General features: G+C 46.3%; 1 protein-coding gene across 3 annotated transcripts in view; it reads right to left on the reverse strand.

Moving 5' to 3' along the window:
* APLF (aprataxin and PNKP like factor) overlaps positions 1 to 26,012 on the reverse strand; it is a 390,356-nt gene that overhangs the window by 276,384 nt on the left and 87,960 nt on the right. For all 3 annotated transcript variants that reach the window (XM_063918498.1, XM_063918497.1, XM_063918499.1), the window contains one exon: positions 3,881 to 4,047. In XM_063918498.1, the coding sequence (XP_063774568.1) occupies positions 3,881 to 4,047 (167 nt within the window). The remainder of the gene's footprint in view (positions 1 to 3,880; positions 4,048 to 26,012) is intronic.

Consider the following 26,012-nt stretch of genomic DNA (forward strand, 5'->3'; position numbering starts at 1 on the left):
AAACCTTCTCTCTGATGTGACAAGGGCACCAGGACAATGACTTGATCCTGACATAATTTTTGAATTGCAGCTGTTACTACTTCTCTGTCCGGGAGAGAAGCTGGCAAGGTCGATTTGAAAAATCGGCATGGGGGGACGTCTTGAAACTCCAGTTTGTATCCATGGGACACTATTTGCAAGACCCATGGGTCCAGGCCAGATTGAACCCAATCTGCGTCAGCATTCCATTGGCGAATCCACAACGCCCTCCGAGCTGAGACTGCCATGGTAGCGGCTTTTGAACCTAAGAGCCCAATATCTTTCATGGCTTCTAGCATGTATGCAGCAGCGTCTTTGATATGACCTAACGTTGGGAGTATCTCGTCTCTATCTATCGTGTCAATTTCAGATAATAAGTTATCTGACCATTTTTCGATAGCACTACTCACCCACGCACAAGCAATGGTGGGTCTGAGTAGCGTACCATTGGCCACATAAATAGATTTTAATGTAGTCTCCAACTTGCAGTCTGCCAGCTCCTTTAGTGAAGCCGTCCCAGGCGCAGGGAGAATCACCTTTTTAGTTAATCGTGACAGGGCACTGTCTAAAACGGGAGGTGACTCCCACCTTTTCCTGTCCTCTGCCGGGAAAGGATAAGCAACCTGAATTCTTTTGGGAATCTGAAATTTATTTTCAGGGTTTGCCTAAACTCCCTCAAAGAGAGTATTTAGCTCGTTAATTTTCTTTTCCTTATAAAAATAAGCCTTCTCCTGAGGTAAAGGAGGGGCTTCCGTAACTTCTAAGAGCTTCTTTATAGCAACAATCATATATTGAATGCTTTTGGCCAATTTAGGATCTATTCCCCTGGAATCACTAGTATCGACACAGGAATCAGAGTCCGTGTCGGTATCAGTTTGTATTATTTGTGCAAATGGCCTCTTATGGGACTCAGAGGGATCCCCTGTGGATGAAAAGGCAGAATTATGAAAAATCACATCTTCCACTGATTTTCTCCAGTTTTCTGCATGAGACTCAGACTTATCCAATCTCTTACTGATATGATTCACACTATCACGTAATTCTTTCACCCATTCAGGCTCATGGTGTGCCGGCAGCGCCACCACATTACAACTCTGTGTCCCTAAAATGGCTCCCTCAGGGGAAGAACTCCATGCCTCAGACATGTCACACACGTGCACAACCACACCACAGACACTTCATGGGACTTATAGGGGACAGACCCACAGTAAAATCTGTCAGAAGGACACAGAAAGGATTTAGCCAGTTCACAACTCAGCGCTAGTGATATAATCCCTGTGTAACACAAAATGCCAACAGACCTGTAGCGCTTTTATAATGACAAATTCACCATACACCACCAAATTATACTGTGCCCCCCCTGTTTTGCACCCTGATACTTGGTTCTAATGACGTGTTTCCCCTCAGACTTTTCAATACAATTTTTTATACTGGTGGGGGTAGGACTGTGCCTCAGCATCTTATGTCCCCTTGTTAGCCAGTTTTGAGTAGGTTCATGCTGCCCAGGGCACCCCCCCCCCCCCACCCCCCGTGCCCTGCACTCTACTGTGCCTGTGTTGAGGGGCAGCATGGCGCACAGCGTTCCTGCCTACCGCGCCGTACCTTTTAGCCGTCACGTTAAATGAAGATCCTCTTCTATACACTCTGACTTCTGGCTCTGTAAAGGGGGTGACGGCGGGCTGTGGGAGTGAGCATCTAGACACGGCTAGTGTTCAGTACCCTTCAGGAGCTAAAGGTGTCCTGTCAGCCAGAAGCAGAGCCATGAAACTATTCAGGAAGTTGGTTCCTACTTCTGCCCCCTAAGTCCCACGAAGCAGGGAGACTGTTGCCGGCAGTCCTCCCTGAAAATAAAAAAACCTAACATAAAGTCTTTCAGAGAAACTCAGTAGAGCTCCCCTGGAGTGCATCCAGTCTGCCTGGGCACATTTTCTAAACTGAGGTCTGGAGGAGGGGCATAGAGGGAGGAGCCAGTTCACACTCTGAAAAAGTCTTAAAGTGCCCATGGCTCCTGCGGAACCGTCTATACCCCATGGTACTGAAGTGGACCCCAGCATCCTCTAGGACGTATGAGAAATTAGTATGTTATAAGTGTTAATAAAGTGTAAGGGTATGCCACACTAAAGCCATCCAGATCAGCCAATCCAGGGGCACCAAATCCCACACCTTCACAACCCCAAACTGGGTCTATGATTAACCATTATGTGGCTCCTTGCCGGTTTCTCATTTTTGTATCACTTTCTCTATAGCTTCGGCTTCTTAATACTAATCTGTTAACATTATAGTTTTTCACTGGTGTGCTGCCCTGGGCTGTCTGGATTATGCTGATTTTTGGGGTGCCACGCCCTGCACCTAGATATAGTGCTAGAGACCCCCAATATATACAGAGAGGCCTTGACGCGTCTTGGGGGTTTATACACACATGGATAATTGAAGGAAACATGGTGTACCATTACAGAGCTCAGAGTACCTACATGAAGCCTGGTGATGGCAGAGCCATTATCTGAACAAATATTGCCCTATGCGGCAATACTGATTTTTTTTTTCTGCACAAAGTTAATAAGCTGAAGCAGCAATAATGCCTCCCCTTACAAAGTTCTTATCAGCAGCCAGCGGTATAGGAGCCATCATACTGACATATGCATAACCTGCTCTTCACAAAACACTATGCTCAGTGGACACACTGCAGGGGTGGTTTTTCCATTGTTAGTGGTACTTATTGCTGCTAGTCTAAGCTAGGACTCTACATATTCAGATAATGGAGTTGATGTATCGAGCAGCGAAAAGGGTGGAGAAGTGGGCCAGTGTACTTGACAAATGCTAGCTCGAAGCTGATATGTTGCTATAGGCAACGTCTCCACTGGTACATTTCTCCAACCTTTTCACTGCTTGATATATCAATCTCAGTGCCACTAAGTAAGGGTTATGGTTGTGAAATGCAGTGAACAGCCATGTGCAGCAACATGCAATAAAGGTTTGTAAGGCTTCTGCAATGGCACTATAATCAGAGCAGCTGAGTCACACAGCGGGCTCGGGGTGATAGGGGGTATGGTCAAACCCAGGTGGCGTGGACGTGACGTGGGGGAAAAAAATACTAATGAGTACCCCACCAAAGCAGCAGCGCATGCCACAGACGGGGATACATTTCTTTTCATTCACACCTAGCCCTGCCCCCCCCCTGTCAGGCCCCTCAGATAAGCCCTGGCCTGGGTAATAAGTACTCACTATCCCTCCCTCTCAGTTGTTACCCTGCTGGAAGTAGTCATAAATATAAAATGGTAGCTGGAAGTAGTCATTAGAATGTGGCTATACTCAAGCAGACTATGGCATATAATGATGTACAATTAGCATTAAAGGCCTAATGTGTGCTCTGAAAACATTCCTCACACCATCATAGCCTCATTCCAGCCGCCAGCCTGAACTATTCACTCAAGGCAGGAAAGAGGCATTAAGGTTGTGTACACCAAACTCTGGCCTACATGTCACAGAGACACCTGTTCAAGTAGAATAAGTAATGCAGCAGTGAGGAGTTACAGTGGGGTCCATATGAGGGACAGAGCACTTCCCCCCATTATTGGCACCTCCAGGTTTAGAAGTTGCCATATTCGGCCTATACGAGAAAGATGTCAGATTTAATTATGCTACTACTTGAGTAGGAAATACAATAAATACTGTAGCACTTATGAATGCAATATAAGCCCCATTTAGAATAAATGACATGAAAAAGTACATAAGCACAAACAAAAGCTGAACACAAAATAGACAAATGCGGAATTACAAAAATCTTCAATTTGTTTAACGGTCCACATTTTTTTACAGTGAAGAAAAGAAATTCTGTAGCATAACGCTGGGGTCATTTCTGTACCTTGCGGTTTCCTCTTTTGAAAGATCCTCTATGATGACCTGGAAAGAATATTTGTCCGGCAAAAGGGAAAAGCTGTCACCAGGGTGCAGGCGGCTCCATTCATTCCTCTCCAAAGGTACAAATTCGCTTTTGTTGCTGGCTTGATAAAAACAAGGGTTCACGTGTACCTGCAATTAGCACAGAAAGAGGGCACATGAAATAAGAACGATTATGGAAATACCATGGATATATGCCTTCTAAATGCTGAAATATAATAAGAAGTGGAAATTTAACTTAATTGCCATTTCTTCTACAGCATTGCGTCTTGATATTAGGCATTTTATAAGCATTCTCTGTACAGTACACACTAGAAAGGATTTAGGAACCTGAAGAGAAGATCAAAAGCACAGACAGTGCTATTATTATACCTCAAAATCTATTTGCGTAAAACCGTACTTGGATGTGGCTGCAATTTACAGAGCAAGTAAAGATTTCCTCAGTGCTGCAGGAGAGGCACAGTGATGTGCTTATGTATGTGTAAGACACACAGAAACAAGATTCTGTTATAGAACGTGGTCTGTAAATGACATGGAAGGGGTAGAGACTGTGCATATATCAAAGCTATCCATGATGTGTTGCTGGAATTTAAAGTCAAGAAAAACATCACCTAGGGCAGTGTTTATCAACCTAGGGTACTAGAACCCCAGGGGTACTTGTTGTAACTGTCAGACCATAAGCAGATGCATAGGGAAAGCAGTGTTCTAGGGATCTCTAACCCCATGCATAACAGTAGGACCCTAATAACAAAATTAAAGCCTCTATCCTTGTATAGAAAGAGCATGTGAGCTATAAGTTTATCGTCAGTGGAACATTTTTAAAACACTGCACTATGTGAGAATACACATTACAGATGTACGGGTTCAGATTTACTCGGTTCTCTTCACCAAAGTAGCGCAAGTTCAGATTTATCCAGATTTATTTTATTGGCTATCCAAAACACGGGAGAGCCGATGGCCAATAAGAGGCCTTTTTTGAGATCCGAGTAAATCTGAACTAGTATATCTCTAATACACATACAGTCGAAGCACAATGCAGTCTATTCATCTGTCTTCATTTTTAAATCTCGCTTTATAGCATATATGTTGCTTGTATATATAGAGGCACTTAAATATTTTATATAACAGCAATTAGATTAAATCCAAACGTAATGATTTGCAAATGATGGGGAAACAAATAACGCAAATGCGCTGCTGGGAGCACCACAGTGGAAAAATGATTGCACACCACTACCCCAGGAGGTGTCGGAAAGCATTATTTGTCAGCCATAAGCATATCACACGTATACCTCACAAAATGTCCTGATGTAGGCAGAACAATCCCAATTTGGGGGCTCTTTCAGGACAGCCACTAACTATTTATGGCAGAGTTAGGTAATCTATGGTTCCCTAGCAACTGTAGAAAGTTCAATTTAGAGATGGCCTATAAACTTCTGGTCAGAACAGGTTGATTGACTTTACTGTATACCGCTAGTCCGCAGCAGCACATACATTTTAAAAGTAATAGGCTTTCAAATCCTGGTCCCCAGGTTGCTATAGTAATCTTGTAGTAATTAGAGCGCTTCCAGTAATCACCTTCCATGTTCCCCTACTGCTGGAAAAGCGTTGTATCATCTTATTTAAGTGATAAGCAATTAATACAATAACATTCACTCTAAGGGGGGGGGGGGGGGGGTGTAGCAAAGATTAAAGAGCGATATCAGCTTCTAACTGCCATTCCATATCTGACTGGTCCCCTTTGGAAGGACTGATAAATATCCACAGCTGCCAGAAAGCACTATATACAGAGACTACAGTCATGTAGTAAGTGTTGTCTGCAGTAACAGAGCAGCATTGCAGAATGCTGGCTATGTGATTATGAAGAACTGTCTGCAGTAACAGCACAGCATTGCAGAACGCTGGCTATGTGATCATGAAGTAAGAGCTGTCTGCAGTAACAGCACAGCATTGCAGAACGCTGGCTATGTGATCATGAAGTAAGAGCTGTCTGCAGTAACAGCACAGCATTGCAGAACGCTGGCTATGTGATCATGAAGAGCTGTCTGCAGTGTGATTATGAAGTGTTGTCTGCAGTAACAGCACAGCATTGCAGAACGCGGCTGTGTGATCATGAAGTAAGAGCTGTCTGCAGTAACAGCACAGCATTGCAGAACGTTGGCTAAGTGATTATGAAGTGTTGTCTGCATTAACAGCGCAGCACTGCAGAACGCTGGCTATGTGATTATGAAATAAGAGCTGTCTGCAGTAACAGCGCAGCATTGCAGAATGCTGGCTATGTGATCATGAAGAGCTGTCTGCTATTTTATCAATGTGGTAAAGATAGAAAAATTCCAGCAGATTCAAAGAGGGAAGTTTATAGTCGTAGGCTGGTATTTACTGGAAGAAGCACAGTTAAACAATCTGATGTATTAGAATGCTGTAAAAAAAAAAATGTGTAAAAAGTCTGATAGCAGACACCAGCTGTAGTCATTACATGCTTGGGGTAATAAGGCTTGTATAGAATACTGGTCATTTGCATGTATAATCTGTTATACAGTAACCTGCTATATACACCCAAAAAATTGGGATTTTGAATTTTGGATAAGGGATACTCAACCTGTATTAATATTCTAAGCATGATCTGATACATGGGAACACACTGGACATCAAAGGTATTTTGCTTACCTACGAATATACAATATTTAACCCATTATTTTTTTTGCAAATAGTTTTTATTACTTTTCACAACAGTAATACAAAATACAGTGGTTGTGTCAAAAAAAGGTTCAAATGCCAGATACAAATGTCCAGTACAAAAGCACATTTCCCATAATAACATGTTCTATACAAATTGTTTATATATTACAATATATTGAAGAAGCGTGGGGAAAAAAAAAAAAAAAAAGAAGACACGAGTAAGAGAGAGAAAGGACTGCCTTAGAGGCACTCAGAATATGGCGCAGTAGTGTGTTTTTATATTGCGATTGGGGCCTCCGCAGGAGATTAAAAAGCTAGAAACTAGGGCATGGCGGTAAATCTTCCTGAAGAATGAGATTGGCCACCTCTCTCACCTTTCGCCAAAAAGGATGAAGCAGGGGACATTCCCACCATATGTGTAGAGGGGTTCCAACAGCTGCCTTACATCTCTAGCAAGTGTTGGAAACTCCAGGGCACATTTTAGCCAGCAAATCAGGGCAACGATACCAACGGGTAAGTATTTTGTAATGCGTTTCCATTACTAACACATTTGCTGAAGAAAACGTGTTGCTGAATATTTCTGACCAGTCATCCTCTCCTACCATATCTTCCAGATCGGATTTCCAATCACGCATAAATTTAGGCCTTGAGGTGAAAGCCTGATCAATCACTAATTTGTAGATGGCGGAAAGGGAGTGGCGAAGGTATGTTTGGGCAAGGCACATGTTCTCAAATGGAGTAGTCTTGCGTCTACAAGGTACATGTGTGTATAAATCCATTAGTAAGTGTTTTATCTGTAGATACTTCCATATCTCGTTATTTGGCAGATCCCATTTAGCTTGGACTGGGGGGAAACTCATTATACCAGATTAATCTATAAGTTGGTCTACTCTTTCTAGCTGAAAAAAAGTATCCAAGGCTAAAGCATTTAATATACTGACATTAAGTATCTGGGAGTGGTACGAAATATAATTGTCAAATGGTATGAAACCATTACTTCAGCTGGTGCATTATAATGTGCACAGCTTAATAAAGAATACAGGTTGAACCTGATGGGCATTTTGCCTCTTTTCAACCTTATTAACTATTTTACTATGTATTCCCTGAAGGCGCCACAACCGGAAAGACGCAGACGGAAGTCACAGAGGAAATGCAGGGTTTCCGAACAATGGGGTAAACGGCAAAGGGGAGGGTGAAAGGAGTGGTTGAACATGTAGACGAAGCCAACATGCAATAGTAGTCCCTAATAGGGGGTGTGTGATTCGAGAAAAACTTCAAAGCCAGGGCAACTCTTGGTGTAGAGATGGCAGTGAGGCTAGCTCCATATCGAGTCGACCGACTGTTTCCTATCAGATGTACATCCCCATTCCATAATTCTCGTAAGGAGTACTGCATGGTAATAAGAGAGAAAATGGGGTAGTTGGAGACTCCTTGGTGTTTCCTTCTATAGAGAATCTTGTGCTTAAACCTAGTCCAGATGAAATCTCTAATTTAACGATGAAGGGCGATAAACCAGGAATTACGATGGGGAGGATCTGCAGAAGATAAAGTATCCTAGGTAGGATGTTCATTTTAATAACTCCAACCCACTCTACCCATGAAATTCTCCTGGGGCCCCACATAATGAGTTCCGAATTAAGTTTGGCTAATAAAGGAGAAAAAAATAAGAATTTACTCACCGGTAATTCTATTTCTCGTAGTCCGTAGTGGATGCTGGGGACTCCGTAAGGACCATAGGGAATAGCGGGCTACGCAGGAGACTGGGCACTCTAAAGAAAGATTAAGTACTATCTGGTGTGCACTGGCTCCTCCCTCTATGCCCCTCCTCCAGACCTCAGTTAAGGAAACTGTGCCCGGAAGAGCTGACATTACAAGGAAAGGATTTTGGAACCCAGGGTAAGACTCATACCAGCCACACCAATCACACCGTATAACTTGTGATAAACTTACCCAGTTAACAGTATGAACAAACAACAGAGCATCAACCAATGGATGCCAACATAATATAACCCTTTATTAAGCAATAACTATATACACGTATTGCAGAAAGTCCGCACTTGGGACGGGCGCCCAGCATCCACTACGGACTACGAGAAATAAAATTACCGGTGAGTAAATTCTTATTTTCTCTAACGTCCTAGTGGATGCTGGGGACTCCGTAAGGACCATGGGGATTATACCAAAGCTCCCAAACGGGCGGGAGAGTGCGGATGACTCTGCAGCACCGAATGGGCAAACACCAGGTCCTTCTCAGCCAGGGTATCAAACTTGTAGAACTTTGCAAATGTGTTTGAACCCGACCAAGTAGCAGCTCGGCAAAGCTGTAATGCCGAGACCCCTCGGGCAGCCGCCCAAGAAGAGCCCACCTTCCTTGTGGAATGGGCTTTTACTGATTTTGGATGTGGCAATCCAGCCGCAGAATGAGCCTGCTGAATCGTGTTACAGATCCAGCGAGCAATGGTTTGCTTTGAAGCAGGAGCACCCAGCTTGTTGGATGCATACAGAATAAACAGCGAGTCAGTCTTCCTGACTCCAGCCGTCCTAGCAACATAGATCTTCAAAGCCCTGACTACATCAAGCAACTTGGAATTATCCAAGTCACGAGTAGCCGCAGGCACCACAATAGGTTGGTTCAGATGAAAAGCTGACACCACCTTTGGCAGAAACTGCGGACGAGTTCGCAATTCTGCCCTGTCCATATGGAAAACCAGATAGGGGCTTTTACATGACAACGACGCCAATTCTGACACACGCCTAATTGAGGCTAGGGCCAACAGCATGACCACTTTCCACGTGAGATACTTTAGTTCCACCGTCTTAAGTGGCTCGAACCAGTGGGATTTCAGGAAACTCAACACCACGTTAAGATCCCAAGGTGCCACTGGTGGCACAAATGGAGGCTGAATATGCAGCACTCCCTTAACAAACGTCTGAACCTCAGGCAGTGAAGCCAGTTCTTTTTGAAAGAAAATGGATAGGGCCGAAATCTGGACCTTTATGGACCCTAATTTCAGGCCCAAAGTCACCCCCGACTAGGAAGTGCAGGAATCGACCCAGTTGGAATTCCTCTGTAGGGGCCATCCTGGCCTCACACCAAGCAACATATTTTCGCCATATACGGTGATAATGTTTTGCTGTCACGTCCTTCCTAGCCTTTATCAGCGTAGGAATAACTGCTTCCGGAATGCCCTTTTCTGCTAGGATCCGGTGTTCAACCGCCATGCCGTCAAACGCAGCCGCGGTAAGTCTTGGAACAGACAGGGCCCTTGTTGTAACAGGTCCTGTCTGGGAGGCAGTGGTTACGGGTCCTCTGTGATCATTTCTTGCAATTCCGGGTACCAAGTTCTTCTTGGCCAATCCGGAACAATGAGTATTGTTCTCACTCCTCTTCTTCTTACAATTCTCAGCACCTTTGGTATGAGAGGAAGAGGAGGAAACACATAGACCGACTGGAACACCCACGGTGTTACTAGTGCATCCACAGCTATCGCCTGAGGGTCCCTTGACCTGGCGCAATATCTTTTTAGCTTTTTGTTGAGACAGGACGTCATCATGTCCACCTGTGGCAGTTCCCATCGATTTGCAATCTGCGTGAAGACTTCCTCATGAAGTCCCCACTCTCCCGGGTGGAGGTCGTGTCTGCTGAGGAAGTCTGCTTCCCAGTTGTCCACTCCCGGAATGAACACTGCTGACAGTGCTAGTACGTGATTCTCCGCCCACCGAAGAATCCTGGTGGCTTCTGCCATTGCCACCCTGCTTCTTGTGCCGCCCTGGCGGTTCACATGGGTCACTGCCGTGATTTTGTCTGACTGAACCAGCACTGGTTGGTTTCGAAGCAGAGGCTCCGCTTGACTCAGGGCGTTGTATATGGCCCTTAGCTCCAGGATATTGATGTGCAGACAAGTCTCCTGACTTGACCACAACCCTTGGAAGTTTCTTCCTTGAGTGACTGCCCCCCACCCTCGGAGGCTTGCATCCGTGGTCACCAGGACCCAGTCCTGTATGCCGAACCTGCGGCCCTCGAGGAGGTGAGCACCTTGTAGCCACCACAGAAGAGACACCCTGGCCCTGGGGGACAGGGTGATCATCCGATGCATCTGAAGATGCGATCCGGACCACTTGTCCAGCAGGTCCCACTGAAAGATCCTCGCATGGAACCTGCCGAAGGGAATGGCTTCGTAAGACGCCACCATCTTTCCCAGGACTCGTGTGCAGTGATGCACGGACACCTGTTTTGGCTTTAGGAGGTCTCTGACCAGAGTCACGAGCTCCTGAGCCTTCTCCTCCGGGAGAAACACCTTCTTCTGGTCTGTGTCCAGAATCATGCCCAGCAAGGGCATACGCGTCGCAGAAATCAGCTGCGACTTTGGAATGTTCAGAATCCAGCCGTGCTGACGCAACACTACTTGAGAGTGTGCTACACTGATCAGCAACTGCTCCCTGGACCTCGCCTTTCTGAGGAGATCGTCCAAGTATGGGATAATTGTAACCCCTTGCTTCCGAAGGAGCACCATCATCTCCGCCATCACTTTGGTAAACACTGTCGGTGCCGTGGACAGGCCGAACGTCTGGAACTGGTAATGACAGTCTCGTACCACAAACCTGAGGTACTCCTGATGAGGCGGATAAATGGGGACATGCAAGTAAGCATCCTTGATGTCCAGCGACACCATAAAATCCCCTTCCTCCAGGCTTGCAATGACCGCTCTGAGCGATTCCATTTTGAACTTGAATTTCTTCAGATAAAAGTTCAGGGATTTTAAATTTAAAATGGGTCTGACCGAACCGTCCGGTTTTGGTACCACAAACATAGTGGAATAGTAGCCCCTTCCCCGTTGAAGGGGGGGGACCTCTACCACCACTTTCTGGAGAAAAAGTTTGTGAATTGCCTCCACCACTATCGCCCTTTCCATGGGGGAAGCTGGTAAGGCCGATTTCAGGAAACGGTGAGGGGGCATCACCTCGAATTCCAGCTTGTATCCCTGAGACACAATTTGTATAGCCCAAGGATCCACCTGTGAGCGAACCCACTGGTGGCTGAAATGTCGGAGACGCGCGCCCACCACTCCTGACTCCGCCTGTGGAGCCCCAGCGTCATGCGGTGGACTTAGTGGAAGCGGGGGAAGACTTTTGTTCCTGTGAACTAGCTGCGTGGTGCAGCTTTTTTCCTCTACCCTTACCTCTGGCAAGAAAGGACACACCTCTGACCTTCTTGCTTTTCTGAGAACGAAAGGACTGCATTTGGTAATACGGTGCTTTCTTAGGTTGTGGAGGGACATAAGGCAAGAAATTTGACTTCCCAGCCGTAGCTGTGGAAACGAGGTCCGAGTGACCGTCCCCAAACAATTCCTCACCCTTATAAAGTAAAACCTCCATGTGTTTTTTAGAGTCGGTATCCCCTGTCCATTGCCGAGTCCACAGGACCCTTCTGGCAGAAATGGACATAGCGTTAACTCTAGAGCCCAGCAGGCAAATGTCCCTCTGGGCATCCCGCATATATAGGACCGCGTCCTTGATATGTTCCAGGGTCAGTAGAACAGTGTCCCTGTCCAGGGTATCTAACTCCTCAGACAGAGAATCCGTCCATGCAGCTACCGCACTACACATCCAGGCCGAAGCAATTGCTGGCCTCAGCAGTGTGCCAGAATGTGTATAAACTGACTTCAGGATAGCTTCCTGCTTTCTATCAGCAGGATCCGTTAGGGCGGCCGTATCCGGAGACGGCAGGGCCACCTTTTTAGACAAGCGTGTCAATGCCTTGTCTACCCTAGGGGAGGATTCCCAGCGTAACCTGTCCGTTGGCGGGAAAGGATACGCCATGAGTAATCTCTTGGAAACTATCACCTTCCTGTCAGGGGAATCCCACGCTTTTTCACATAATTCATTTAATTCATGGGAAGGGGGAAAAGTCACTTCATGCTTTTTCTCCCCATACATACAAATCCTCTTGTCAGGGACAGGATTTTCCTCAGAAATGTGTAATACATCCTTCATAGCTACAATAATGTAGCGGATGGCTTTAGTCATTTTAGGCTGCAACTTTGCCTCATCGTCATTGACACTGGAGTCAGACTCCGTGTCGACATCTGTGTCAACTATCTGGGATAGTGTGCGCTTTTGGGACCCTGAGGGCCTCTGCGCTGCAGGAGCAGGCATGGGTTGAGACCCTGCCTGTCCCCCGGTTACAGTTTTATCCAACCTGTTATGCAAGGAGTTTACATTATCATTTAACACCTTCCACATATCCATCCAAGCAGGTGTCGGCACCGTCGGCGGCGACACCACACTCAGCTGCACTTGTTCTGCCTCCACGTATCCTTCCTCATCAAACATGTCGACACAGGCGTACCGACACACAGCACACACACAGGGAATGCTCTGACTGAGGACAGGACCCCACAAAAGGCTTTTGGGGAGACAGAGAGAGAGTATGCCAGCACACACCCCAGCGCTATATAACCCAGGTATTACACAGTACCTTAGTGTTTACCCTGTAGCTGCTGTTAATATATGTATATATACTGCGCCTAAATTTATGTGCCCCCCCCCCCCCTCTCATTTTTACCCTCTAATGCACCTGAATACTGCAGGGGAGAGCCTGGGGAGCGTCCTTCCAGCGGAGCTGTGAAGAGAAAATGGCGCTGGTGTGCTGAGGAAGAAGGCCCCGCCCCCTCAGCGGCGGGCTTCTGTCCCGCTTAAATGTATAAAAAATGGCGGGGGCTCTGGCATATATACAGTCCCAGACTGTATATATGTCTCTTTTTGCCAAAAAAGGTATTTAATTGCTGCCCAGGGTGCCCCCCCCTGCGCCCTGCACCCTACAGTGACCGGAGTGTGCGGTGTGCTGTGGGAGCAATGGCGCACAGCTGCAGTGCTGTGTGCTACCTTAAGTGAAGACAGGAGTCTTCAGCCGCCGATTTCGATGTCTTCATGCTTCTGCTGCTTCTGTTCTTCTGGCTCTGCGAGGGGGACGGCGGCGCGGCTCCGGGAACGGACGATCAAGGTTAGGTACCTGTGTTCGATCCCTCTGGAGCTAATGGTGTCCAGTAGCCTAAGAAGCGCTACCTAGCTGCCGTGAGTAGGTTTGCTTCTCTCCCCTCAGTCCCTCGTAGCAGAGAGTCTGTTGCCAGCAGAAGCTCTCTGAAAACAAAAAACCTAACAAAATACTTTCTTATCTAGCAAGCTCAGGAGAGCCCACTAGGAGCACCCAGCTCGGTCGAGCACAGTTTCTAACTGAGGTCTGGAGGAGGGGCATAGAGGGAGGAGCCAGTGCACACCAGATAGTACTTAATCTTTCTTTAGAGTGCCCAGTCTCCTGCGGAGCCCGCTATTCCCTATGGTCCTTACGGAGTCCCCAGCATCCACTAGGACGTTAGAGAAAACGAGATTTATGGTAAGAACTTACCGTTGTTAAATCTCTTTCTGAGAGGTACACTGGGCTCCACAAGGATTCACATCGGGGTGTAGAATAGGCTCTTGATCCGAGGCACCAACAGGCTCAAAGCTATTGACTGTTCCCAAGATGCACAGCGCCGCCTCCTCTATAACCCCGCCTCCATGCACAGGAGCTCAGTTTCGTTAACCAGCCCAATGCAGTAGCAGGTACCAGAGACGATAATCGCTCGTAGCCAATTACACCACACACTCACCACAGGAGAGGATGTCAGCGGCTATGCCATACCAACACAAAGAAGCTAAGTGCGTCAGGGTGGGCGCCTTGTGGAGCCCAGTGTACCTCGCAGAAAGAGATTTATCAATGGTAAGTTCTTACCATAAATCTCATTTTCTGCTGCGGGGTACACTGGGCTCCACAAGGATTCACATCGGGGATGTCCAAAAGCAGTTCCTTATGGGAGGGGACGCACTGTAGCGGGCACAAGAACCCGGCGTCCAAAGGAGGCAGAAGTATCAAAGGCATAGATCCTAATGAACGTGTTACCAGAGGACCACGTAGCCACCTTGCACAATTGTTCAAGGGTCACACCATGCTGGGCCGCCCAAGAAGGTCCATGAATAGGCTGCCTAATGCAGCCCTCCTGTTAAATGCCTGCTTACTGCATGGCACCAACTTACAAACTGTGCTCCTGTGCATGGAGGCGGGGTTATAGAGGAGGTGGCGCTGTGCATCTTGGGAACAGTCAAAAGCTTTGCGCCTGTTGGTGCCTCGGATCAAGATCCTACTCTACACCCCGATGTGAATCCTTGTGGAGCCCAGTGTACCCCGCAGCAGAAATTAGAGAAGGTCTGGGAAAGGTCCTTATGCAGGATAACCCCAAGGTATTTAAGCTGTGTGTGGGGTGCCACGAGAAGGGAGAAATTGACTGAAGGACCTGAATACTCGTCTGATCTAACGTGAGATTTAAGGCTATCAGTTTAGACAAATAAACCTTAACATATGAAAGGGTCCCAAAACGCCGGAATTCCACAAGGAGGTTAGGAATAGATGTTAGAAACCAAAGCTAGGAGATCGTCAGCAAAGAGGACAAGCTTATATTCCTGGTCACCTACAGTCAGCCCTGCTATATTTGGGTTTTGTTGGATGGCCCTAGCCAGGGCCTCCATACAGAGAACAAATATCAATGGAGATAAGGGACAGCCCTGTATGTAACCCATTTTTATGCACATTTTAAAGTTCAAAATTGCAGCTTCTGAAATTTGGCCCTGGCATTTAATGAAAAGTGTGCTACAGACATATAGCGAGTTTATTTATGAAGCTTCGGGTTGTAAAACCTAGCGCTTCTGATCGTGTTTACAGATGTAACCACATACATCTTGCCTCTATATGCCACGCAGCTGGAGATGCCTGGGTGAGTGAGCTGTCATGGCCCATGCAACTCTGTAGGCGTGCGGCGTCTTTTTTGCATCTTATTCTCATCGCTATGTGAATAGAATGGACAGACTCTGCTAATGAAAATTATATGCGGCATGCCTATATTCTGTGTGCGTCTGAGACTGTGGGGTATATGCAATTCCGGGCGAATTGCGGCATTTTTTCGCCCGTTATTAAATTCGACACAATTCGACCATCGAATTCCGGCCAGCGGGTGCCGGAATTCGACATATTCAAGAAAAAACGGATTTGACAGTCCCGCTGTCGAAAAACAGACCAATTTACGGATAAGTGCGTCCTGGATTCGACTTTTCGGACGGCACAAAAATCGTTAAAAAACCCGAAAAAAATTGCGTGGGGTCCCCCCTCCTAAGCATAACCAGCCTCGGCCACTTTGAGTCGGTCCTGGTTGTAAAAATACAGGGGAAAAATGGACAGGGGATCCCCCGTATTTTTAGAACCAGCACCGGGCTCTGCGTCCGGTCCTGGTGCAAAAAATACGGGGGACAAAAAGCGTAGGGGTCCCCCGTATTTTTTGAACCAGCACCGGGCTCCACTAGCTGGGGAGATAATGCCACAGCCAGGGGACGCTTTTATACCGGTCCCTGCGGCCGTGGCATTAAATACCCAACTAGTCACCCCTTGCCGGGGTACCCTGGAGGAGTGGGGACCCCTTAAATCAAGGGGTCCCCCCCTCCAGCCACCCAAGGGCCAGGGGTGAAGCCCGAGGCTGTCCCCCCCCCCCCCCATCCAAGGGCTGCGGATGGGGGGCTGATAGCCATGTGTAAAAATGAAAGAATATTGGTTTTTTGCAGAAGAACTACATGTCCCAGCAAGCCTCCCCCGCAAGCTGGTACTTGGAGAACTTCTGCAAAAAAAATACCCAAATAAAAACAGGACACAGACACTGTGAAAGTAAAACTTTATTACATACATGCCGACACACATACTTACCTATGTTGACACGCCGACTCTGTCCACACGTCTCCAAGTAGAATCCGGGGTACCTGAAAATAAAATTATACTCACCTAAATCCAGTGTCCTGTTATTATTTGTAATCCACGTACTTGGCAAAAAAACAAACCGCATTTACCCGATCCACACGGACTGAAAGGGGTCCCATGTTTACACATGGGACCCCTTTTCCCCGAATGCTGAGACCCCCCGTGACTCCTGTCACAGAGGGTCCCTTCAGGCAATCAGGGAGCGCCACGTCGTGGCACTCTCCTGAATGCCTATGCGCGTCTGAGCTGGCAGACAGCGCATCGCACAGCCCCTCCATTATATTCAATGGTGGGAACTTTGCGGTCAGCGGTGAGGTCACCCGCGGTCAGCCGCCGACTGCGAGTAACCTCACCGCTGACCGCAAAGTTTTGCGATTAAGATGCATTTTAATGGAAAAAGTCACACGTAAAGACGCTAGGTGGCAACGAGTAACTTAAAGGCCTGTTTAATGTGGTGGTGGTTGATAACAGAATAGGTCGACATGAAAAAGGTCACCACACATATGGTCGACACATGTTATTTGGGTTTTTTTCCCATGTTTTTACAACTTTTGATGCACTTACTATCCACATCACAAACTAGTACCCTTAGCAACTGTGTCGCAAGCAAAGCGGAGCGAGCCACTGTGCCCAGAGCACGGCAAGCAAAGCGAGCCAGCGAGAGGACGCATTTTACAAATTTGGGTAAAATATCATTAAAATCACAAAATAACTAAAAACAAAATCTAGTTTTGAACCTGTTGACCTTTATAATGTCTATCTTCTGTATTACACTCGTTTAACGCACAGGGAGGCTAGATGGTAGTGAACACATCTGTATGCCCGATATTTACAAAGGCAATGATTTGACTAGCCGTGTATTGCTAGTTTAAGTATTGCCCTTTTAAACATTGGGCATAAACGCTCTGTTAATAAACTCCATACACTGTAAAAATTGCCATCTTTATGCTGCAACCAGACTGATCACAAACTATAGACCTTTAAAGAAGCATAAAGTACCAATGCCGCGCCATAGAAGCATAAAGCACCAATGCCACTCCATAGTAAAAAAAATAAAAATAAAAAAATAAATAAAAATGGCAGAATTGGCCCCCACCTACTGTACTTTGGGGGTAATTCTGAGTTGATCGCAGCAAGAATTTTTTTTAGCAGTTGGGCAATACCATGCTGCACTGCAGGGGAGGCAGAGTTAACATGTGCAGAGAGAGTTAGATTTGGGTGGGTTATTTTGTTTCTGTGCAGGGTAAATACTGGCTGCTTTATTTTTACACTGCAATTTAGATTGCAGATTGAACTCACCACACCCAAATCTAATTCTCTCTGCACATGTTATATCTGCCTCCCCTGCAGTGCACATGGTTTTGCCCAACTGCTAACAAAGTTCCTGCTGCGATCAACTCAGAATTACCCCCTTTGCTTGTTCACTTTCCAACCAGACTAGCCGTGCACCACACAAGTACAATTTTCACGTATTTTGGCCAACGTCACATTTGATGATACAGGAAACCATACCTAATTACACTAAAAAGATATAACTATAAAACAAAAAAGACATATGCTGTAGATTACGGTCAAGTTTTGCTGCCGGATTAAAGAAACATTTTGTGTGACGGGCATAATTTCAAATAAAATGTCTACATATTGGAAACTAAGAATATCTTTGGTGAAATAACAATTAGGTTTTGTATAACAGAAAAACAAATGCCTGAAACTGTACCAAAGATGTGTCTAAAACAAGCACGGAGAGTGGCTGGAGGGGAGGGGAGGGGGAATTTTCCTTGAAAATGGAACACAAAGGACGGAGCTGGTGGAATCTAGTGTATATCCCGGTGATCCGTCATTGTGATGGGAATAAAGCTTCCTATATTTAGTATGAAGAATAAGGTAATAAATGAACAACAGGACAAATGGGAGAATAAAATAAATCATGTGCTTTAGTACAACTAGCCATATACAAGATTAGAACTTAGCTTCATAGGAAAATATTTAGCTTATAGCTTCTTTAATAAGTCATGACATCTCGTAAGGACTGGTAATGATTTATACAAACTAATACCATGCAGCCGCAACAGAAAAATCTCATATTATATTGTCAATATTAAATATTAGAGATATGTATATCTGCGAGATGCCGTTGAAATATCTTCTAGAGGAAAATACATGTAATCCATCATTCACCTGGATATCTCATGACACCAGTGCCTGGAAATAATGACTGTTTTCACAGAAGTAGAAAATACTAGAAAATGTGAAATAATAATGAGTTACTTTATATGGAACGATCACAAATATATCCTATATGTAAAAGTTTACAAACTTTATCTGTCTTCAGATGTCTGACTTACATAAACATTAGCGCTGCGTACACACGGTGCGACACGTGTGGCGGCTGATACTGACTATATGGACGCTGGAGGCATGAGCCTCCGATATAGGCAGTATTGGCCCTGCCTGCACCCACTATATTTCATTGTGATCCCGATCCTGCAGAACCGCGCATCAACATCACAAGGTGCATACACATGGTGCTATATGCACTATACAGGTTGAGTATCCCATATCCAAATATTCCGAAATACAGAATATTCCGAAATACGGACTTTGAGTGAGACTAAGATAGTGAAATCTTTGTTTTTGATGGCTCAATGTACACACATTTTAATACACAAAGTTATTAAAAATATTGTGTAAAATGACCTTCAGGCTGTGTGTATAAGGTGTATATGAAACATAAATGCATTCTGTGCTTAGACTTGGGTCCCATCGCCATGATATCTCATTATGGTATGCAGTTATTCCAAAATACGGAAAAATCAGATATCCAAAATACTTCTGGTCCCAAGCATTTTGGATAATGGATACTCAACCTGTATTTACTTCCGATATGGACTATATATTCAATATCGGAGGTAATTGCACCGTGAGTATACACCTTTACACCAGCTGTGCAGATAATGGCTGGCTATTGGTCTATATTATTCTTTGCCACTTTAGATGACACGCAGCCACTATTGAAAGCATGCTCAGAAATGTATACTTTCTTCATCTTTTTCTGAATTTGTTTCTCTATTTCATTGAAGTTTGATTGAACTATGGTGGCATGGAGATGGCGTTTTGTACATTCAGGCAGTCTACAAGGACATCAGAAACTACAGACAGAAGTAACCCCAGAGGTAATAAGATTAAGAGGCATATCTAATTGGACGCTGGTTTTACTGCGCAGAGAGAGCTCCAGGATTAACGCCCAAAATAACTAATTTAGTCTTTTTTCCTGCCCATGAAACCCGAGGGCACCGTGCGCTAATCACCTCCTAGTATACAATTTTTTTCACTGTAACCACAGATTTTTAGCATACACAAATTAAAACCACTAACAAGGTCATCGCTTGTTGTCTGGTTATACTAAAACATTATACATAGTTCAGTCTTAGCACAAGCTGAGAAGGACACAAGTTGAAACCAGCAAACTCGCACAGACTATGGTTGGGACCATTAGTATACGGTTGATTGGGAAGATCTCAGAGTGGAAAAAAAAATGTAAACGTAAAAGATTTTTTTTAAAATTATGTTAAAATAAGATTTTACTTACCGATAAATCTATTTCTCGGAGTCCGTAGTGGATGCTGGGGTTCCTGAAAGGACCATGGGGAATAGCGGCTCCGCAGGAGACAGGGCACAAAAAGTAAAGCTTTTCCAGATCAGGTGGTGTGCACTGGCTCCTCCCCCTATGACCCTCCTCCAGACTCCAGTTAGGTACTGTGCCCGGACGAGCGTACACAATAAGGGAGGATTTTGAATCCCGGGTAAGACTCATACCAGCCACACCAATCACACCGTACAACTTGTGATCTAAACCCAGTTAACAGTATGATAACAGCGGAGCCTCTGAAAGATGGCTTCCTTCAACAATAACCCGAATTTGTTAACAATAACTATGTACAATTATTGCAGATAATCCGCACTTGGGATGGGCGCCCAGCATCCACTACGGACTCCGAGAAATAGATTTATCGGTAAGTAAAATCTTATTTTCTCTATCGTCCTAGTGGATGCTGGGGTTCCTGAAAGGACCATGGGGAATAGCGGCTCCGCAGGAGACAGGGCACAAAAAGTAAAGCTTTTCCAGATCAGGTGGTGTGCACTGGCTCCTCCCCCTATGACCCTCCTCCAGACTCCAGTTAGATTTTTGTGCCCGGCCGAGAAGGGTGCAATCTAGGTGGCTCTCCTAAAGAGCTGCTTAGAAAAAGTTTAGCTTAGGTTTTTTATTTTACAGTGAGTCCTGCTGGCAACAGGATCACTGCAACGAGGGACTGAGGGGAGAAGAAGTGAACTCACCTGCGTGCAGGATGGATTGGCTTCTTGGCTACTGGACATCAGCTCCAGAGGGACGATCACAGGTACAGCCTGGATGGTCACCGGAGCCGCGCCGCCGGCCCCCTTGCAGATGCTGAAGTCAGAAGAGGTCCAAAATCGGCGGCTGAAGACTCCTGCAGTCTTCTAAAGGTAGCGCACAGCACTGCAGCTGTGCGCCATTTTCCTCTCAGCACACTTCACACGCAGTCACTGAGGGTGCAGGGCGCTGGGGGGGGGCGCCCTGGGAGGCAAATGTAACCTATATAAAGGCTAAAAATACCTCACATATAGCCCCCAGAGGCTATATGGAGATATTTAACCCCTGCCTGGATTCACTAAATAGCGGGAGACGAGCCCGCCAAAAAAGGGGCGGGGCCTATCTCCTCAGCACACTGCGCCATTTCCTCTCACAGCTCCGCTGGTCAGGACGGCTCCCAGGTCTCTCCCCTGCACTGCACTACAGAAACAGGGTAAAACAGAGAGGGGGGGCAAATTTATGGCGATATTTTTATATATATAAAGCAGCTATAAGGGAGCACTTATTATAAGGCTATCCCTGTTATATATAGCGCTTTTGGTGTGTGCTGGCAAACTCTCCCTCTGTCTCCCCAAAGGGCTAGTGGGTCCTGTCTTCGTTAGGAGCATTCCCTGTGTGTCTGCTGTGTGTCGGTACGTGTGTGTCGACATGTATGAGGACGATATTGGTGTGGAGGCGGAGCAATTGCCAAATATGAGGATGTCACCCCCTAGGGAGTCGACACCAGAATGGATGCCTTTATTTATGGAACTACGGGATAGTGTCAACACGCTAAAGCAGTCGTTTGACGACATGAGACGGCCGGACAATCAATTAGTGCCTGTCCAGGCGACTCAAACACCGTCAGGGGCTGTAAAACGCCCTTTGCCTCAGTCGGTCGACACAGACCCAGACACAGGCACTGACTCCAGTGGTGACGGTGACGAATCAACCGTATTTTCCAGTAGGGCCACACGTTATATGATTTTGGCAATGAAGGAGGCGTTACATTTAGCTGATACTACAGGTACCACTAAACAGGGTATTATGTGGGGTGTGAAAAAACTACCTATAGTTTTTCCTGAATCAGAAGAATTAAATGACGTGTGTAATGAAGCGTGGGTTGCTCCTGATAAAAAGCTGATAATTTCAAAGAAATTATTGGCATTATACCCTTTCCCGCCAGAGGTTAGGGAGCGCTGGGAAACATCTCCTAGGGTGGACAAGGCGCTAACACGCTTATCTAAACAAGTGGCGTTACCCTCTCCTGAGACGGCCGCACTTAAAGATCCATCAGATAGGAGGATGGAAAATATCCAAAAAAGTATATACACACATGCAGGTGTTATACTACGACCAGCTATAGCGACTGCCTGGATGTGCAGTGCTGGGGTAGTTTGGTCAGAGTCCCTGATTGAAAATATTGATACCCTGGACAGGGACAATATTTTACTGTCGTTAGAACAAATAAAGGATGCATTTCTTTATATGCGTGATGCACAGAGGGATATCTGCACACTGGCATCACGGGTAAGTGCTATGTCCATTTCGGCCAGAAGAGCTTTATGGACGCGACAGTGGACAGGCGATGCGGATTCAAAACGGCATATGGAAGTTTTGCCGTATAAAGGGGAGGAGTTATTTGGAGTCGGTCTATCAGATTTGGTGGCCACGGCTACAGCCGGGAAATCCACCTTTCTACCTCAAGTCACTCCCCAACAGAAAAAGGCACCGACTTTTCAACCGCAGCCCTTTCGTTCCTTTAAAAATAAGAGAGCAAAGGGCTATTCATATCTGCCACGAGGCAGAGGTCGAGGGAAGAGACAGCAACAGGCAGCTCCTTCCCAGGAACAGAAGCCCTCCCCGGCTTCTACAAAAGCCTCAGCATGACGCTGGGGCTTCTCAAGCGGACTCGGGGACGGTGGGCGGTCGTCTCAAAAATTACAGCGCGCAGTGGGCTCACTCGCAAGTAGATCCCTGGATCCTGCAGATAATATCTCAGGGGTACAGGTTGGAATTAGAGACAGATCCACCTCGCCGTTTCCTGAAGTCTGCTTTACCAACGTCCCCCTCCGAAAGGGAGACGGTTTTGGAAGCCATTCACAAGCTGTACTCTCAGCAGGTGATAGTCAAGGTACCTCTTCTACAACAAGGGAAGGGGTATTATTCCACTCTTTTTGTGGTACCGAAGCCGGATGGCTCGGTAAGGCCTATTCTAAATCTGAAGTCCTTGAACCTGTACATAAAGAAGTTCAAGTTCAAAATGGAGTCACTCAGAGCAGTGATAGCGAACCTGGAAGAGGGGGATTTTATGGTATCCTTGGACATCAAGGATGCGTATCTCCACGTTCCAATTTACCCCTCACACCAGGGGTACCTCAGGTTCGTTGTACAAAACTGTCACTATCAGTTTCAGACGCTGCCGTTCGGATTGTCCACGGCACCTCGGGTCTTTACAAAGGTAATGGCCGAGATGATGATTCTTCTTCGAAGAAAAGGCATATTAATTATCCCATACTTGGACAATCTCCTAATAAGAGCAAGGTCCAGAGAACAGCTAGAGATGGGATTAGCACTGTCTCAAGAAGTGCTAAAACAGCACGGGTGGATTCTGAATATTCCAAAATCCCAGTTAATGCCGACAACTCGTCTGCTGTTCCTAGGGATGATTCTGGACACGGTTCAGAAAAAGGTTTTTCTCCCGGAGGAAAAAGCCAAGGAGTTATCCGAGCTTGTCAGGAACCTCCTAAAACCAGGAAAGGTGTCTGTACATCAATGCACAAGAGTCCTGGGAAAAATGGTGGCTTCTTACGAAGCAATTCCATTCGGCAGATTCCACGCAAGAATTTTCCAAAGGGATCTGTTGGACAAATGGTCAGGGTCGCATCTTCAGATGCACCTGCGGATAACCCTGTCTCCAAGGACAAGGGTGTCTCTTCTGTGGTGGTTGCAGAGTGCTCATCTATTGGAGGGCCGCAGATTCGGCATACAGGATTGGATCCTGGTGACCACGGACGCCAGCCTGAGAGGCTGGGGAGCAGTCACACAAGGAAGAAACTTCCAGGGAGTATGGACGAGCCTGGAAACGTCTCTTCACATAAACATTCTGGAACTAAGAGCAATCTACAATGCTCTAAGCCAGGCAGAACCTCTGCTTCAGGGAAAACCGGTGTTGATCCAGTCGGACAACATCACGGCAGTCGCCCATGTGAACAGACAGGGCGGCACAAGAAGCAGGAGTGCAATGTAGAAGCTGCAAGGATTCTTCGCTGGGCAGAGAATCATGTGATAGCACTGTCAGCAGTGTTCATCCCGGGAGTGGACAACTGGGAAGCAGACTTCCTCAGCAGACACGATCTTCACCCGGGAGAGTGGGGACTTCATCCAGAAGTCTTCCACATGCTGGTAACCCGTTGGGAAAGACCAATGGTGGACATGATGGCGTCTCGCCTCAACAAAAAACTGGACAGGTATTGCGCCAGGTCAAGAGATCCGCAGGCAATAGCTGTGGACGCGCTGGTAACGCCTTGGGTGTACCAGTCGGTGTATGTGTTTCCTCCTCTGCCTCTCATACCAAAAGTATTGAGAATTATACGGCAAAGAGGCGTAAGAACGATACTAGTGGTTCCGGATTGGCCAAGAAGGACTTGGTACCCGGAACTTCAAGAGATGATCACGGAAGATCCGTGGCCTCTACCTCTAAGGAGGGACTTGCTTCAGCAGGGTCCCTGTCTGTTTCAAGACTTACCGCGGCTGCGTTTGACGGCATGGCGGTTGAACGCCGGATCCTAAAGGAAAAAGGCATGCCGGAAGAAGTCATTCCTACTTTGATTAAAGCAAGGAAGGAAGTAACCGTGCAACATTATCACCGAATTTGGCGAAAATATGTTGCGTGGTGCGAAGATCGGAGTGCTCCGACGGAGGAATTTCAACTGGGTCGATTCCTACATTTCCTGCAATCAGGATTGTCTATGGGTCTCAAATTGGGATCTATTAAGGTTCAAATTTCGGCCCTGTCGATTTTCTTTCAAAAAGAATTGGCTTCAGTCCCTGAAGTCCAGACCTTTGTTAAGGGAGTGCTGCATATACAGCCTCCTGTGGTGCCTCCAGTGGCACCGTGGGATCTTAATGTGGTTTTGGACTTTCTAAAATCTCATTGGTTTGAACCACTAAAAAAGGTGGATTTGAAATATCTCACATGGAAAGTGACCATGCTTCTAGCCCTGGCTTCGGCCAGGAGAGTGTCAGAACTGGCAGCTTTATCTTACAAAAGCCCATATCTGATTTTCCATTCGGACAGGGCAGAACTGCGGACTCGTCCGCATTTTCTCCCTAAGGTGGTGTCAGCATTTCATCTGAACCAGCCTATTGTAGTGCCTGCGGCTACAAGTGACTTGGAGAACTCCAAGTTACTGGACGTTGTCAGAGCATTAAAAATATATATTGCAAGGACAGCTGGAGTCAGAAAATCTGACTCGTTGTTTATATTGTATGCACCCAACAAGATGGGTGCTCCTGCGTCTAAGCAGACGATTGCTCGTTGGATCTGTAGCACAATCCAACTTGCACATTCTGTGGCAGGCCTGCCACAGCCTAAATCTGTAAAGGCCCACTCCACAAGGAAGGTGGGCTCATCTTGGGCGGCTGCCCGAGGGGTCTCGGCATTACAACTTTGCCGAGCAGCTACGTGGTCAGGGGAGAACACGTTTGTAAAATTTTACAAATTTGATACTCTGGCTAAGGAGGACCTGGAGTTCTCTCATTCGGTGCTGCAGAGTCATCCGCACTCTCCCGCCCGTTTGGGAGCTTTGGTATAATCCCCATGGTCCTTTCAGGAACCCCAGCATCCACTAGGACGATAGAGAAAATAAGATTTTACTTACCGATAAATCTATTTCTCGGAGTCCGTAGTGGATGCTGGGCGCCCATCCCAAGTGCGGATTATCTGCAATAATTGTACATAGTTATTGTTAACAAATTCGGGTTATTGTTGAAGGAAGCCATCTTTCAGAGGCTCCGCTGTTATCATACTGTTAACTGGGTTTAGATCACAAGTTGTACGGTGTGATTGGTGTGGCTGGTATGAGTCTTACCCGGGATTCAAAATCCTCCCTTATTGTGTACGCTCGTCCGGGCACAGTACCTAACTGGAGTCTGGAGGAGGGTCATAGGGGGAGGAGCCAGTGCACACCACCTGATCTGGAAAAGCTTTACTTT

Source organism: Pseudophryne corroboree, chromosome 4, assembly GCF_028390025.1.
Source record: "Pseudophryne corroboree isolate aPseCor3 chromosome 4, aPseCor3.hap2, whole genome shotgun sequence".
Classification (NCBI taxonomy): Eukaryota; Metazoa; Chordata; class Amphibia; order Anura; family Myobatrachidae; genus Pseudophryne; species Pseudophryne corroboree.